Source organism: Chelonoidis abingdonii, chromosome 3, assembly GCF_003597395.2.
Source record: "Chelonoidis abingdonii isolate Lonesome George chromosome 3, CheloAbing_2.0, whole genome shotgun sequence".
Classification (NCBI taxonomy): Eukaryota; Metazoa; Chordata; order Testudines; family Testudinidae; genus Chelonoidis; species Chelonoidis abingdonii.
This window is the reverse complement of record NC_133771.1, coordinates 47,343,366-47,358,888: the sequence shown is the minus strand read 5'-3', so window position 1 is coordinate 47,358,888 and position 15,523 is coordinate 47,343,366. Positions and strand designations below refer to the sequence as shown.

The following is a 15,523-nucleotide window of genomic DNA, read 5'->3' as shown; positions in this document are numbered from 1 at the left end:
AGTCAGAGCCCAGACCTTTACCCCTTGAGCTAAGAGAGTAACTGGTAGCAAGAGTAAGCTTTGAGAGGGGAATGCACTCTCTCTGGGTTCTGGAGGGAAATGTTTTCTAGTAGTTACAGGGACCTTGCACCACAGCCTGGTCCCACCCCTGCCCCCCAATTTGCTACCCCTCTGCTTTCTAGTCAGGTGTCTTCCTCCCTACCTGGGTGTCGGGATCTTGGAAAGCACAAGAGAGTCTCTCCCTGCTCTTAGTTCTGTACCCAGTACCATATGAACCAGAAGACGCAATTGCACAGAAAGTCCTGTTCAGCTGCTGCATTCTTGGTATGGAACGTGCTCAGCACACATGGAGTCTTTAGAGAATTTAACTGCCAAATTCTTATCTAATCTTTGTGCAAATGGATTTTTTTCGTGGGCTTAGAGCTTGGCCAGATTGGGGCAAATTCCCACAGGAAAGGTGTTGTAGAGTAGGTCCACCCTGTCAGGGAGTGTTACAGTGTGAGGTGGCCCAAGTGGCCTAGTCTCCCCAGTCACCACAGCAGCACTGGCTCCTAGGGTAGCATGGCCTAATGGTCAGGGTCAATGCAGTAGCCCTCTGTGGCAGGGCAGTGTGGCCCAGCGGCCGGAGTCAATGGGATGGCCCATCAGCCACCTGGTCCCTCCCCACTGCACCAGGTCCAGGTCTGATTGTGGCAGGGGCATTTGCCACCAACTCAGCAGGGATCCTTCCGAAACACACTTAAGTCAAACCCTAGTTCCACAACCAGATCAGTGCTTAGTTCTCTTGTGCTACTTCCTATTAGTCCTTCCATGACCGGTAGTCTTGGGGGTTCTGTGGTCTTTCCTCCATCTGCAGTGTTAGGCAGCTGAGGGTCAGTTGGTGCTGCAACCCGGCTGGCCTCTATGTCCTGGAGTGCCGGCAGTCTCTTTGCAGGAGCCTGCAACACACCTCCATGCCATTAGCAGTTCAGCTCAGTCTGGGCTGACCCTCGCCTTTATGTCCTGGTTCGAGCTGGAGCATGTCCAGCAGGGACGAGGGGATGTGGTTTCCTCTGCCCACAGAGTGTGCTGAACCAGTATAAGGTAGGTGCACACCATTACAGAAAGCAAAAAGCACATCTGTGACACCATGGTAAATCCCTGCTCCAGAGCGTGGAGGCACTAGAGCTTCTCAACAAAACAGATGTAAGAATTTTGTAACATGGGCAAAACAGTGTATTTTTCCCTACAGTTGATCATGGGGGGATAAAAAACAGAACAGTTTAGCTGAAACTTTAACAGGAAAAAATGTCAGCCTCTAGCAGACACCCAGCATGCAAAATTTCAGCCCAAATGGTTGAAGTTTGGCAAAGTTGTAAGCAACTTGAAAACAGGGTCTTTGCCTAACACTTTCTATAATTATGTTAACTACAAGTGACACTACTAGTCACTTGTAGTTAACTGTAATAGAAATCTGTCACAGTCACACAGCACTTAAATGGTAGAAACTACTACTTCTCTCACATACTGTAAGATAGGTGCTATCAAATTTCTAATTCCGTAGAATGTTAGAGACGTGGTAGGTTTTTGAAATATGCAATCGTTCTCAAAGGTTCTAGTCTTCCCTGTAATTCATACTTAATAATCTCTTTCTTTTGTAGTTGCATAAAAATATTTAAACTGGTATTCTTCCATTCCAGCCACCCAACACTTTGGCGTCCAGAATATGGAAGTTATATGATTGAAGGGACACCTGGGCAGCCATATGGAGGAACCATGTCTGAATTTAACACTGTACAGGACAACATGAGGAAACGACGGCAGGAGGCTGCTTCTGTGTTGAAAGAAGATGAGGCTCTTTGTACTGTGACATCATTTCCAAGGTCAGATGCTATATTTTTTTGAGAAGTACATGTGTAGGGCTGTGGGCTGAATGACCTCTGTGGGGCTGATGAACACTTGTCATGTAAGTGATTTTCAGTTTGAAAAGGAAAGGAGATGAATTTAAACTCACTTCTAGCTCTTGCTGTTCAGGTCAGTCCTCCGTGCAGCTGTGTCACATAATTCATTTTTGATGATTTGGCTATATAGATAGATCTTGTTTCCCAAAAAGTTATTTCCTGTTGATGCTGATGTGCTTGTGCCTAAGTTTTTCATTCTTGTAGGTCACTTTTAAGCATTCCCCAATAGCTTAGCATTGCTTAGTGAAGATATTTCCTGAAATTATTGCAGTATGAAATGAGCATGCAGCATAGACTAGAATTCAGAGAATGATCTGTGAAGCAGAGTAAATATCTAATAAAGGAGGGATTCCCTCCCCACCCCCCAGGTTTATGGAGGGATTTGCTAAACATGACTAATCTGAAGCAAATTTCCAAACGCTTATCTGAACAAAGCACGTGCTTGCCTAAAGCGGAGGAGAAAACTACTGTTGCTGCTTTTTGAGGTGTTGAACTGACTTCTAATAGAAAAGGATTGTGAGGAACACTTGGAAATGAACAAAGTACAAATACAGAATTGTGATGTGATAATATGTATTGTAGCAAATTGCCAGCACTATTTTTCTGGGTCTTGCACTTTCTCTTCTTTGGGGAGGGTTCAGGGCACCATTTCTTGCCCCTGCAGTGGAATGTTAACTGCCACACTAGTGTCCTAGAGGAGGGGAGTGAAGAGGGAGGGACCTGGGCCCACCCTCTACTCCAGGTCCCAGCCCAGGGGCCCTGAGGATAGTGGTAAACCACTTGAACTGACACTTCCTTCCCCTGGGCTACTTCCCTCTCCTGCCCTTCAGCTTGTGGGGGGCTTCCTGCCTTCCCTCTGTACAAGCCAGGTGCCCTTTTACCTAGGGTCTTGGACTTCTTAGCTCACCGCAGCACTTCTCCAAACTGTCCTCTGCTCCAACTCCCACACTGTCTGATTGACGCAGGGGTTTTTATCATGTGACTGGCTTCAGGTGCTCTAATTAATCTATAGCAAACTTTCTTTCCCTTACAGGGAAGAAGGCTCCCTTCTAAACCTCTCCTGCTGCCCTCGGGCCATGCTGTATTACAGTATCTAGACAGGGCATCTGCCGGGAGAGTCCTCTATCCTTGTATGAACAACATATCTGCTTCTTTAGCTTGTAAAAGAATCTCCAGAAGAAGTAAACTGAAATAGAATTTGGGCATAGTTATCAAACAGAAAGAAACATACTTCATAGTCTAAACTTGAGAAAAATTATGCTTCAAGTGGAAATCTGCTAACATGCTAACTTTAGTTACCACATCTAGTCAAACATAGGAGGAGAATTTTGTTAAATTCTTAATAATGGGAAAATAAATCCTATTGCACTGTAGAACAGGAAGTCTCTTGAAATTCTGGTTTACCTTGTCTATGTGGCTCCTGAAGAGGATGGTCCTAAAATCTGGCTCAGAGCATGGGTATTACAAAAATGGAGTTTGCAGGGAAGTTTCCAGTTCTGAGCCAAAAATATGGCTTTTTAAATTATGTCCCAGGAACTTTAAAACATGCATACTATCAAAATCTACTTTCACTTCATGTAGTGCTTAAACTAGTTATGTCTGCACTAACAGGAATGTGTATAAAACTATACACTGGACAGCTCAGGTATATTACAGAATTATTTTTGACATTACAGGCTTGTTAAAAGATTACACAGATTTACCAGCCTAAGTACAAATCTGCAGCCCCATTCTCATTATGAAGAAGAAAGTCACAAGAATTTTACTCCTCCCAAGGAAGCAGGCAAATAGAATTTTGAAAGGCTGTGATAGTAACATGCGAAGCTGGTTGAATTTAGCACTTGAATCTAGTAAATTATACACAGTATAAGCTATTTATAAGATTGGTTTGGTTCATTTAAGCTAATATTTTGATTCTGGCTCTCAGCCATCTTGCCTTTAAAGTCCTGTTTGGTGGAGCAGAGTCTAGCTAACTTTCTTTGCTACGATGTTGTAGAGATGATGCAGCACTTAAAAATTGCAGGCATCTGGAAAGTTTATGAAAAACAATGAAAGGTGCTGTAGTTCCCCCAAGCAGGAGCAGGAAAAAGGGGGTATAGAAATGTGTTTGTTAAAATTAATTAGTAGCGCTTGTAATAGCGCCTATTTGTAAAACTCAAAACACTTGGGAAAGGTAAGTATGCTTTACTATGTCCATTTTAGACACTGAAGCATAAAGAGGCTAGAATTTGCCTCCGTTTTCACAGCAAGTCATTGGCCAAGCTGGAAATAGAACTAGAGTCATATGATGCTGAATTTGGTCAGATCGGTAGGCTTCACTCTTAAAGATCAGAGTGATAGTTTGTCTGGTCATGCAGACTTTGTGTGGTGTATGCCAGTTAGTGTTAAATGTTACATTTTTATCTGATAAGGTGGCCTGTAATGTCTCAAATTAAACTGTAACAAATGCTACACTACGTGAAATATTATGCCAAATCTTAAAAGAATTTTTTAACTTTGAGTATCTTAAGGTATGCTGAATTGCTTGTTTATGTGCAGCCAGGTTTTTTTTTACAACATGGGGGTTACTTTAAATAGCCTTGGTCATACATAGCATGTGGTGTGGAGCAAGTCAGTCACTCACACGCTTACCTCCATCTTTGCTACTGTTTGTCTAATTTTTAATAAGAAAGTCATATATCATCTACTTTAACAATTTCTGATTAGTGTCAAAGAGAATGATTAGAGTAGATAGAGGTTATTATATAAAATGTACACATTTCGTTGGCTTCTAAGAGTTGCCTAAGAATACTAAACATGAAATGTAGGTTTCCCTAGAGCTGGTCACTTTTCAAATTCAGAAAATGAATTTTACATTTCTGTAGACTGAATGCATGTAGTCAAATCAAAAGAGGCTATAACGGGGAGCTGTTAAGGTACCAAAAAGGGTAAAACAATGACATAGATAACACAGCCTCTCAGGTACCTACTTCAAAGGAGTTAAGACAACAGTCGGGGGAAGAACCTGCCTGGCTGGAACCATATGGATTAGGATATTTTTCCTCTTCTTAAGGCTAGGACTGAGATCAAAAGTCACTGTGAGTTTAAAGAGGTGTTTCTGGCAGAAAAGGGTGGGCAGGGGGGAGTGGACAACTCATCTGGAAGCTGATGGGGACCCAGAGGTAACATGCGGCAAGCCTGACAGACAGATTTGAGACCTAGGGTCTGCAGCCACCTTGCTGTAATTTGGTGCCCAGAAAGGACAGGGGACACCAAAGCTAAATCATGTCTGCCTAGAGATTTGAAGGGAATGACAAGTGTATTTAACACCATATGCAAGGAGATATTTTTATTTTTTAAGCCTACTTCTCTGAGCTCTGTGTACAGTTTGGGCAAATAAATCATACTTTGTTTCAGAGAAACTCCTTCTGAGTCACTGCATGATATTACTGACCATAACCCATGAAGGAGAACTCTGGCATCGTCCAAGTCCAGTTGGACCTGCTAGGAAACCTGGTTGGCAGCTGGGAAGGTATAACCTGAAGACCCAGTTGAGAGTGGTTGGGTTGTGGGATCCTACTCCAAAGAGAAGTGGAGACATGGACCTACCACTTGAAAGAGGTGCACTCAAGGCCTCAGAAAGGGCAGGTTGCCCAGGGATGTGACAATAGGTGACTCCTAAATCTACCATAACTGAAAGATATGGGGGGATTATTTTTGTATACTTTGTGCATTTCACAACACTTTGTTTAGTCTATTTCACTGTTACCTGTGCATTCAGTTTTCCATGTTTGTGTGAGTGTTCCATGCAGCGGTGGGAGAACAGCATTTTTAATTTATAAAATCACAAATTAGCAGGGTGTCCTGGGACATATGTAGTATCTGAAACTACTGCTTACTCTTCTGAAATTGATTAGTTTTTCAGGTTGACTTTGTCCCTTTAACAATGACAAGTAAACTGTTGTAAATGCTGCTGAAACAGATTACTTTAGGGATTTGAATTAAACAGTACCGTAAAAAGGAGCAGTTGAGGGCAGAGAATGTCATTGCATTTCACTTTTAATAATCACGAGTGCTAATGCATACTATGACATACATGAGGACTAATTTTCTAAAGCTTCTTTTAGTGTTTGCCATTAAAAAGTGAGCATTTACACATCTATCCATTAACACATAGTGGTATGAGATTCCACTTATTGCAACTGCAGTCTATAACTGTGGTAATTGTTGTCAAATACTGACCTTTTAATAGTGATGGCCATAAAGTCTCTTTCTGTGTTAATGACTACTGGTGATTAGGTAACACTGAAAAATGCCTTAGAAATACCTACAGCAAATATATATTTTTAATTCTTTGTCTATTAAGATCCTAGTCTCACCTAACCACAGAGCATTTAATAACATAAAATTATAATCTATTTAATTTATGACTTACTCAAATTGTCATCTGTAGATTAGGATGTCCTGGATTTACGCTACCGGAATGTGAGCCGACGCCAGTAGAAGGAGGTGCTTCAAAGTCTCTCTTCTTTCCAGATGAAGCTATCAACAAACATCCTAGATTTAGGTGAGAGTGAGTTTTGAGGAGAAAGAACAACAACTCTTTATGAATATATTTAATACACTATGATAAAATTGTGTAAGTGAAATGCAGAACTATGTGAATTGTTCTACAAGTCCCAGAGACATGGACAACGATGTAATGTTACATATTTACTATCAAGGTGACCTATAAAGGTAAATCACAGGCCAGGTCTACACTGCGACTTTAAATCGGTTTAATGGCCGATATACCGATTTAACGCTGTATCCGTTCACACGACGTCGTCATTAATATCGAGTTAAACGGCTCCTTAAATCGATTTCGGAACTCCTCCCAAACGAGAGGAGTAGCGCTAAATTCGATAGTGATAACTCGGATTAGGGTTCATGTGGACGGAAATCGACGTTATTGGCCTCCGGGCGGCATCCCAGAGTGCAGCACTGACCGCTCTGGACAGCAATCTGAACTCGGATGCAGCGGGCAGGTAAACAGGAAAAGCCCCGCGAACTTTTGAATTACATTTCCTGCTTGCCCAGCGTGGAGCTCTGATCAGCACGGCTGGCGATGCAGTTTGAAATCGAAAAAGAGCTCCAGCATAGACCGTACGGGAGATACTAGGTCTGATCGCTGTATGGGGAGACAAATCTGTTGTATCCAGCTCCGTTACAGAACACGAAATGCCAAAGCGTTTGAATAAAAAACTCCAGGATACACAGCGCTGTGTGACAAGCGTAACGGGAAGCCAGAGACTCAAATGGACGCTCATGAAGGGAGGGAGGGGGTACTGAGGACTCCAGCTATCCCACAGTCCACAGCAGTCTCTGAAAATTATTTGCATTCTTGGCTGAGCTCCCAATGTCTGTAGGTTCAAACACAGTGTCTGGCGTGGTTCAGGGAACAGCTCCTCAGTTTATTTCCCCCCACCACCACGTGAAAAAAAAAAGGGAAAGATTGCTGTGCTATGGCGTTTGCTCAATGCACTCCGCGAAAAAGGCGCCAAAGGGTTGTCTGCTGCCTTCACAAAGGGAGGGGTGAGGCTGTACCCAGCACCACCCGGGGCAATGTTTTCTGCCCCATCAGGCACTGTGCTCTCAACACGGAAGTGGGAACTATGGGATAGCTGAGGAACAGCTACCCACAGTGCACTGCTCCTGAAATCGATGGTAGCTTTGGACCATGGACGCAAACAATCGATTTCGGGATCCCACTGTGGACGCGCTAAACCGATTTTATTAGATCTGTTTTGTAATATCGGTTTAAGCTAATTCGAAATAATCGTGCAGTGTAGACGTACCCACAGTTTCAGCAACTTTAGCCTGATACTGGCAGACTCCACCACATGGTTAACATCATTCAGTACATTACCTTAAAATTGACTGTTTTCCTTAAGTCATGGCACAGTCATCCCACTCCTGCTCAAAGTGAAGTCCAAATATTCATTATTTTGGAAACATCACAACCATCTTGGAATCTAACTGGAGCATGGAGCCAACCTATATGAGGTGGACAACGTTGTGTAGTTTTGCAGAGGCTTTTATTCCAGCGTAAGATTTAACCTTTACAAAACTTCCCTTGCCCCATTCTCCCATAGATCATAGCCTTCTTTATTCTGCTTGTGATATTATTGTCAGAAAAAATAGAATTGACTTCAGTGAAGGACCAAAATCTGCTACAGTACAAATGAAAATGAGTGAGAGGCTAAGTGGACAAATGTTTGGAAGTTTCTCCTGGAAAAAGGATTTAATCTAAACTCTTTAAATTTTAGTACTCTGACAAGAAACATTCGACACCGAAGAGGAGAGAAAGTAGTGATAAACGTACCAAGTGAGTACATGCTAGTAGTTTTCTTCAAGTAATTGATCTGTGTTTGATACTTTACTTACTGAATGCTTGTATTTTCCTCACAGTATTTAAAGATAAGAATACTCCATCACCATTTATAGAAACATTTCCTAAGGATGATGGAGAAGCAGCAAAAGCAGCTAAACCAGACCATATATATATGGATGCCATGGGCTTTGGAATGGGCAACTGCTGCCTTCAGGTAAAATACATCTGAGTTTCAAAATGTTGTAAAATAATGCAATGACATTATCTGCCCTATAAATTTGCAAATAGCATCACGCTGTGTAAGATACATTCTCAAAATCCAATTGAGGACTGTCCACAGTTCAGCGTTGTCTAATTTTATATTGTAACTTGATAATTTGCCAATATTTAACTTCTTTATAGAAAGGTTATATTAAATTTATATTGTTGGTAGGGCCCATTTCTGGTCGTCTTTGATAAAGAGAGCAAGGCTTGGAGAACAGGGTTTGCGTGTCTTGATAATTATGCTGAATAGGCCCCTTTATTTAGCCAAGCACCTTGTCTTGGAGCTCCACCATCTTAAGGTGTGGAAGACATGCAGATCAGGACTGAAGTATGTTTTTGGATTGGTGAAAAACCTTAAACAGAATCTCACGTCAGTCCTTTTGCATGCCACACTTTGAGGAAATAGGTGCAAGTCACCCAGCTTGCAGGTGGACTTTTGAGAAAGGGGTAAAAAAAACTAAGAGGAGGGTTAGGGAAAGCTCTCTGGAACATTTCAAATTGCAGGGCGCCTATAAATAAATATAAATGCCATTGCTATTCTTTTATATTTTACACCTGTGTAAAATTCTTTCTTCTTAGATATTTTTAGATGTGTTCTTTTGTTTAACCATGCTATAACACTGTTGCAAAAAAAGCAAACAACATTCTGGGACGTATTAGCAGGAGTATTGTCAGCAAGACATGAGAAGTAATTCTTCTGCTCTAATCCAGGCTGATTAGGCCTCAGCTGAGTATTGTGTTCCATTTCTGGAAGCACTACATTATTCAGGAAAGATGTGGACAAATTGGAGACAGTTCAGAGAGAGACAACAAAATCATTAAAAGGTCTAGAGAAAACATTGAGGGGCGTCTAAAGCTATAGGGAAGATTGGAAAAAATTGGGTTTGTTCTGGAAAAGAGAGACTGAGAGGGGACATAAGTTCAAGTACATAGAAGGTTGTTACAAGGGAGGAGGAGAGAAATGTCCTATCCTCAGAGGTTAAGAACAAGATGAGCAGCGGCCTTAATTGCAGCAAGGGAGGTTTTACATAAAACAACACATGGGTCAGACAAAGGTCCATCTAGCCCAGTATCCTGTCTACCGACAGTGGCCAATGCCAGGTGCCCCCAAGGGAGTGAACCTAACAGTGTGATCAATGATCTCTCTCCTGCCATCCATCTCCACTCTGACAAACAAGAGGCTAGGGACAACCTTCCTTACCCATCCTAGCTAATAGCTATCAATGGATTACCTCCTCAATTTATCCATTCTTTTAATGCTGTTATAGTCCTACCCTTCACGCCTCCTCAGGCAAGGAGTTCCACAAGTTGACTGTGTGCTTGTGGAGAAGAACTTCCTTTTATTTGTGTTAAACTTGTGCCCATTTATTTAATTTGGTGGCCCCTATTTTATTAAAGGAAAAGTTATTTACTTATTCCCATATCTACTTTCTCCACATCGCTCATGATTTCATATACCTTCTATCATATCTCCCTTAGTCTCCTCTTTTCCAAAGCTGTAAAATCTAGCCTTTTATCTCTTCTCAATGGGACCTGTTCCAAACCCTAATCATTTTAGTTGCCCTTCTCTGAACCTTTTTTAGTGCCGTGTATCTTTTTTTTGAGATGAGACGACCACATCTGTACGTAGTTTCAACATGGAGTGTCGCTATCATTTTATAAAAGAGCAATATTATTCTCCGTCTTTATTCTCTGTCCCTTTTTTAGTGATTCCTAACAGCCTGTTTCTTTTTTGACTGCCTCTGCACACTACGCGTGACATCTTCAGAGAACTATCCACGATCACTCTAAGATCTTTTTCCTGATTCATTATAGCTAATAAATTAGCCCCCATCATATTGTACATACAGTTGGGTTATTTTTTTCCAGTGTGCATTACTTTACATTTTATCCACATTAAATTTCATTTGCCATTTTGTGTTGCCCATTCATTTAGTTTTGTGAGATTCTTTTTGAAGTTCTTCACAGTCTGCTTTGTCTTACGCTATCTTGAGCAGTTTCAGTATCATCTGCAAACTTTGCCACCTCACTTTTACCCTTTCCCCAGATCGTTTGTGAATAAGTTGAATACGGATTGGTCCTAGGACTGGACCTTGGGGGAACGCCACTATGTACACCCCTTTCCATTCTGAGATAATTTACTATTAATTCCTCCTTGTTCCCTGTCTTTTAACCCGAGTTCTCAAGCATGAAAGGACGTCCCTTTTTTCCATGACAACTTAATTTACGTAAGAGCCGTGGTGGTACTGTCAACAAGGCGATTTCTGGAATCAAAAGTACACTGTGCTCCACCGGAGTCCCCCTTGTCCACATGTTAGTTGACCCCCTTCAAAGAACTCTGATAGATTAGTAAGACCCAATTTCCCTTTACAGTAAACCATGTTGACTTTTGCCCAACAATTTATGTCTTCTATATGTGTCTGACAATTTTATATCGTCGCTATCTTTTCAACTTATTTGCCTGGTACTGGATTTAGACTTACTGGCCGTAATTGCCAGGATAACCTGTAGTGTTACCAATTGCGTTACATTTAGCTGTCTTCCAGTCACTTGAAGCCAGGGAGCCTTTTTAAAGGACAGGTTACAACCTTTAGTTAATAGTTCCGCAACTTCACGCTTGAGTTCATTCAAACTCTTGGGTGGAATACCATCTGGTCCCGGTGACTTCTTAATGTTAAGTTTACCAATTAATTCCAAAACGTCCTCTGGTGACCCTTCAATCTGTGAAAGTTCCTCAGAGTGTCACCCCAAAAGCCGGCTCAGGTTGGGAATCTCCTAATAGCCTCAGCCATGAGACTAAGCAAAGAATCCATTTGTTTCTCCGCAATGACTTTATCGTCTTTAAGCGCACCTTTTGTTCTCTGTTGTTTTAGCATACTTCCTTGCTTCTTGATGTAACTCTAAAACCCTTCGTTGTTACCTTTTGCCGTTTTTGGCTTAGCCGTCTTCACACTCCTGATTTTGCTTGTCTTCTATTACCCCACCATTTTACAACTATACATGTCAGTGATTTATGCCTTCTATTTACTACTCAGCTAGGAGATTGACTTCCTCTCTTTAAAGAGAACGTGTTATATCTCTCTCCATGCATTCCTTTTGAATTGGTTAAGCCACAGTGGTCTCTTTAGTTTTTACGGTGTTTCTTACTTTGGGGTACATTACATTGAAGTTTGGGCCTCTATTATGGTGTCTTTTAAAAAGCATCATGAGCTTGCAGGGATTTCACTTTAGTCATGTATCTTTTAATTTCTATTTAATCTAACTTTTCCCTCATTTTTGCATAGTTCCCCTTTTTGAAATTAAATGCCACAGTGTTGGGCTGTTGAGATGTTCTTCCCACCACAGGGATGTTTAATGTTGTTATATTATGGTCACTATTTCCAAGTGATTCTGTTACAGTTATCTCTTGTACCAGCTCTTGCACTCCACTCAGGACTAAATCGAGAGTTGCCTCTCCCTTTGTGGGTTCCCGTACCAGCTGCTCCAAGAAGCAGTCATTTAAAGTATCGAGAAACTTTGTGTCTGCATTTCATACTGAGGTGATAGGTTCCCAGTCAATATTGGGATAAATGAAATCCCCCACTATTATTGAGTTCTTAATTTTGATAGCCTCGCTAATTTCTCTTTAGCATTTCGTCATCACTATCACTCTCCTGTTCAGGTGGTTGATAATAGATCCCTAATGTTATATTCTTATTAGAGCATGAAATAACTATCCATAGAGATTCTATGGAACATGTGGATTCACTTAAGATTTTTACTTCATTTGATTCTACGTTTTGTTTCACATATAGTGCCACTCTCCTTCCCCCTCCCCTTCCCCCTGCACGACCTGTTCTGTCCTTCTGATATATTTTGTACCCTGGAATGATTGTGTCCCATTGATTGTCCTCAGTCCACCAGGTTTCTGCCATGCCTATTATATCCATATCCTCCTTTATCATGAGGCACTCTAGTTCACCCATTTTATTATTTAGACGTCTAGCATTTGTGTACAAGCACTTGTCACTGTTTTTGTCTGCCCTTTTTCTGATGTGTCAGATTCTTTATGTGAATGTTTCTTGTCTGATCTGGCCCTTACATTATCCTCTTCATCCTCTGCTCCTGACTATAACCTAGAGAATCTCTATCAATAGGCTCTCCTCTAAGAGAAGTCTATGTCCGATCCACATGCTCCTCTGCCGCAGTCGGCTTTCTCCCATCTCCTAGTTTTAAAAACTGCTCTGCAACCTTTTTAATGTTAAGTGCCAGCAGTCTGGTTCCACTTTAGTTTAGGTGCAGCCCATCTCTCCTGTATAGGCTCCCCCCATCCCAAAAGTTTCCCTAGTTTCTAATGAATCTAAACCCCTTCTTTCTACACTATTGTCTCATCCATGCATTGGGACTCTGAAGCTCTGCCTACCTACCTGACCCTGCACGTGAAACTGGGAGCATTTTTGAGAATGCCACCATAGAAATCCTGGATTTCAGTCTCTTCCCTAGCAGCCTAAACGTCAATCAGTGTAGCTCAGCAAGTGTCATAATACTGGTCTTAAAGTAGTAAACTCAGTATATGAACACCTCCAGTGCATTTTTTGACCTCATCATGACCGTCTCAGCCATTCCAAGCACCTTCAAAGTGGGGAGAGATTCTTTGAAAGATGAATCAAATGCCTTCCAGTAAGGTAATTTTGATCTCTCCAGCCAACTTTCCAATTGTGTCACATCCTGAAAGAGTGTGGAAACCTGGCAGTGTGGTGGCTGTTAATGCTCTGAGTGATAGGAAAACATCTCTGAGTCTTATTCAGCAATTCTGTTCCCCAGCAAGAGGCACAAAAACAGAATCTTGCGAAAGTTTTGGGTAGCATCTCTCAGTACTGCAACATGCGTATTGTGCAAAAATCTGGAGTTTGATAGCACTTCTGTCTGTGGCATTGATGACATGCAAAATAATTTTACTGTTAGCCTCAACCTACAAAGAAATTCCACTGAACTGTTCAAAGCAGCAGTTTCATTATGCCAGGTGACGATGAAATTCTTTGAGCAATTCTTTGTATGCTCGAGTATTTTTCCTGCAAGGTATGCATGCGAATATGACAGTAGCTTCTCCAATGTGACATTGGAGATGTTTGCAGAATCAGTGATTCCTATTGGATAGGAGCAATCCATGGAGTCTCTTCTTTCTGGTAATATTTTTAATTGATTCCTCTGCAAATGTCAAAGGTCCAGTGTTTTTCTTTGTAGACTCAGTGAAGTCTTCTGTTAACACCTGCCAAGATTTGACTGTTTCTAGTTTGTCAAGACTTGTGCCTTTGCCATGCCATCTATGATCGCTATGCTGAAAGGCTCTGCTGGCATAAGGCACCAATCACGTCCATATGTATTGGCTTACAATGACTGTGCAAGATGTGCATTAGTTTGCTTTTTGCCTAGCACATATGCATTGTTCTGTCACATTCAAACCTCAATCATGGTAGCGCAGCGAACTCATGCTTTCCCAAAGTCACATGTAAATCAACATCACGCTGAGATCTGGACACCACCAGGAGGTGAGCAAATGACCCATCCTGTGGTTAGCTCTGTGATGCTCCCTTCCCCCTTCACTTTTACTTTTTTCCTTTGCATTCGAGCACAGCTTTAGTCTGTACTAGTTGATTGGAGCCCATAGATTGATGGAGCCCTGGATAAATCTTTGGGTTTTGAGGGCTTCATACAAGTCATGACCCAAAGTATCCTTTCAACTGACCGCTTGAGCTATCTCCTCACTGAAGACTGCTTTTATCATTATATTAAGGAGCTCTGGTCCATCATATGCAAAGAAGTTGTCAGTGTGACTGATTCATCTGGTGTCTTGACATTTGCTCCTTCTTGGCATTTAATAGCAGCTAATAAGTCTCCAGAAGTAACTAAAGACTATCTAGAAGTCATATAAACTACATTTGTATCCCACAGTTTATCTTCAGTAAGTGCTTTAAGAGCCTTTCTGCTAAGTGTGTGTTCCTCCTCAGTCCTGTTCAAAGCACATATTTCTCTATACTTAGCCTCTGCGTCAGCCAACACCACTGTTTTCTCATCCATTAGACCTTCTACGAGTCTATGAATTCTAGCTGAGTCACACAGTTTGCACCAGTAAAATCTGTATTTTTGTCTGTTGCTTTTATCTCTTGATGCAACACATCTTTATTGTAGCACTCAGTGTAATATGCAGTGTCATATATCTAACCCAAATGACACTCAGGTATTCAATTAACATTACTTTTGCAAGTAACATTCTTTTTAACAGTGACTGCTTCGTTCAGTTTCTCACTTGTCGAAACTGTGCTTAGTCGATGCCTTCAGACTTCTGGATTACTGCAGAAGAAGCTGATGTTTTTTCTCAAAACGCATGTAATGGGACCTAGTATAAGTGCCATAGCTGGCACTTGTCCCAACATCTTTGTTTTCTGGATACTTGATATATTTTCTCTCCAACCTTGTCAAATTCAGTTTATGGGTGCACTTCTCATAGCATGTAAGGTGCCACTGAGCGTTGTGTTTAACCAGGTCTGCAGTAATAGTGCTCAAAGATTCAGCAGTTAGTACTCTTTTTGTGTCCCAGTTTATACCTAAAAATGATCAAGGCCAAATTAAAGAACAAGTATTTTGTAATACATGACAATTACAACCCTAAAGTAATTTTAATGTATATTATGTAACTATGGGTATACCACTTGTGAGTGGATTCAGGTGATTTCTGGCTTAATGCTGACCTCTTAATCTCAATAGATCTTTTGGCATAATAAACAAAGATGATAATTAGTATCACCGAACCATTTCTTTGCTGCTGCTGCTGTCAAATCACTTCTTCCATTTACAGTAATCTGTAACAAATTAATCAGGGATCATGTTCTGAGGATTAGCTGATAACACAGAATTGAGAGACTTAAACCAGCTTTTGACAGTAGCCTCTTCTGTAGGTGAAAAGGTGTTCCTTGAAAATGGAAAAGTG

General features: G+C 41.3%; 1 protein-coding gene across 3 annotated transcripts in view; it reads left to right on the top strand.

Moving 5' to 3' along the window:
- The window catches only part of GCLC (glutamate-cysteine ligase catalytic subunit), a 65,494-nt gene that overhangs the window by 14,986 nt on the left and 34,985 nt on the right, over window positions 1-15,523 (top strand). For 2 of the 3 annotated variants that reach the window (XM_032764005.2, XM_032764008.2), the window contains exons 3-6: window positions 1,680-1,862; window positions 6,373-6,486; window positions 8,228-8,286; window positions 8,370-8,506. In XM_032764005.2, coding sequence (XP_032619896.1) covers window positions 1,680-1,862; window positions 6,373-6,486; window positions 8,228-8,286; window positions 8,370-8,506 — 493 coding nt within the window. Of the gene's footprint in view, window positions 1-240; window positions 325-1,679; window positions 1,863-6,372; window positions 6,487-8,227; window positions 8,287-8,369; window positions 8,507-15,523 lie in introns of those variants that run through there. The other variant, XM_032764007.2, reaches the window with a different exon arrangement.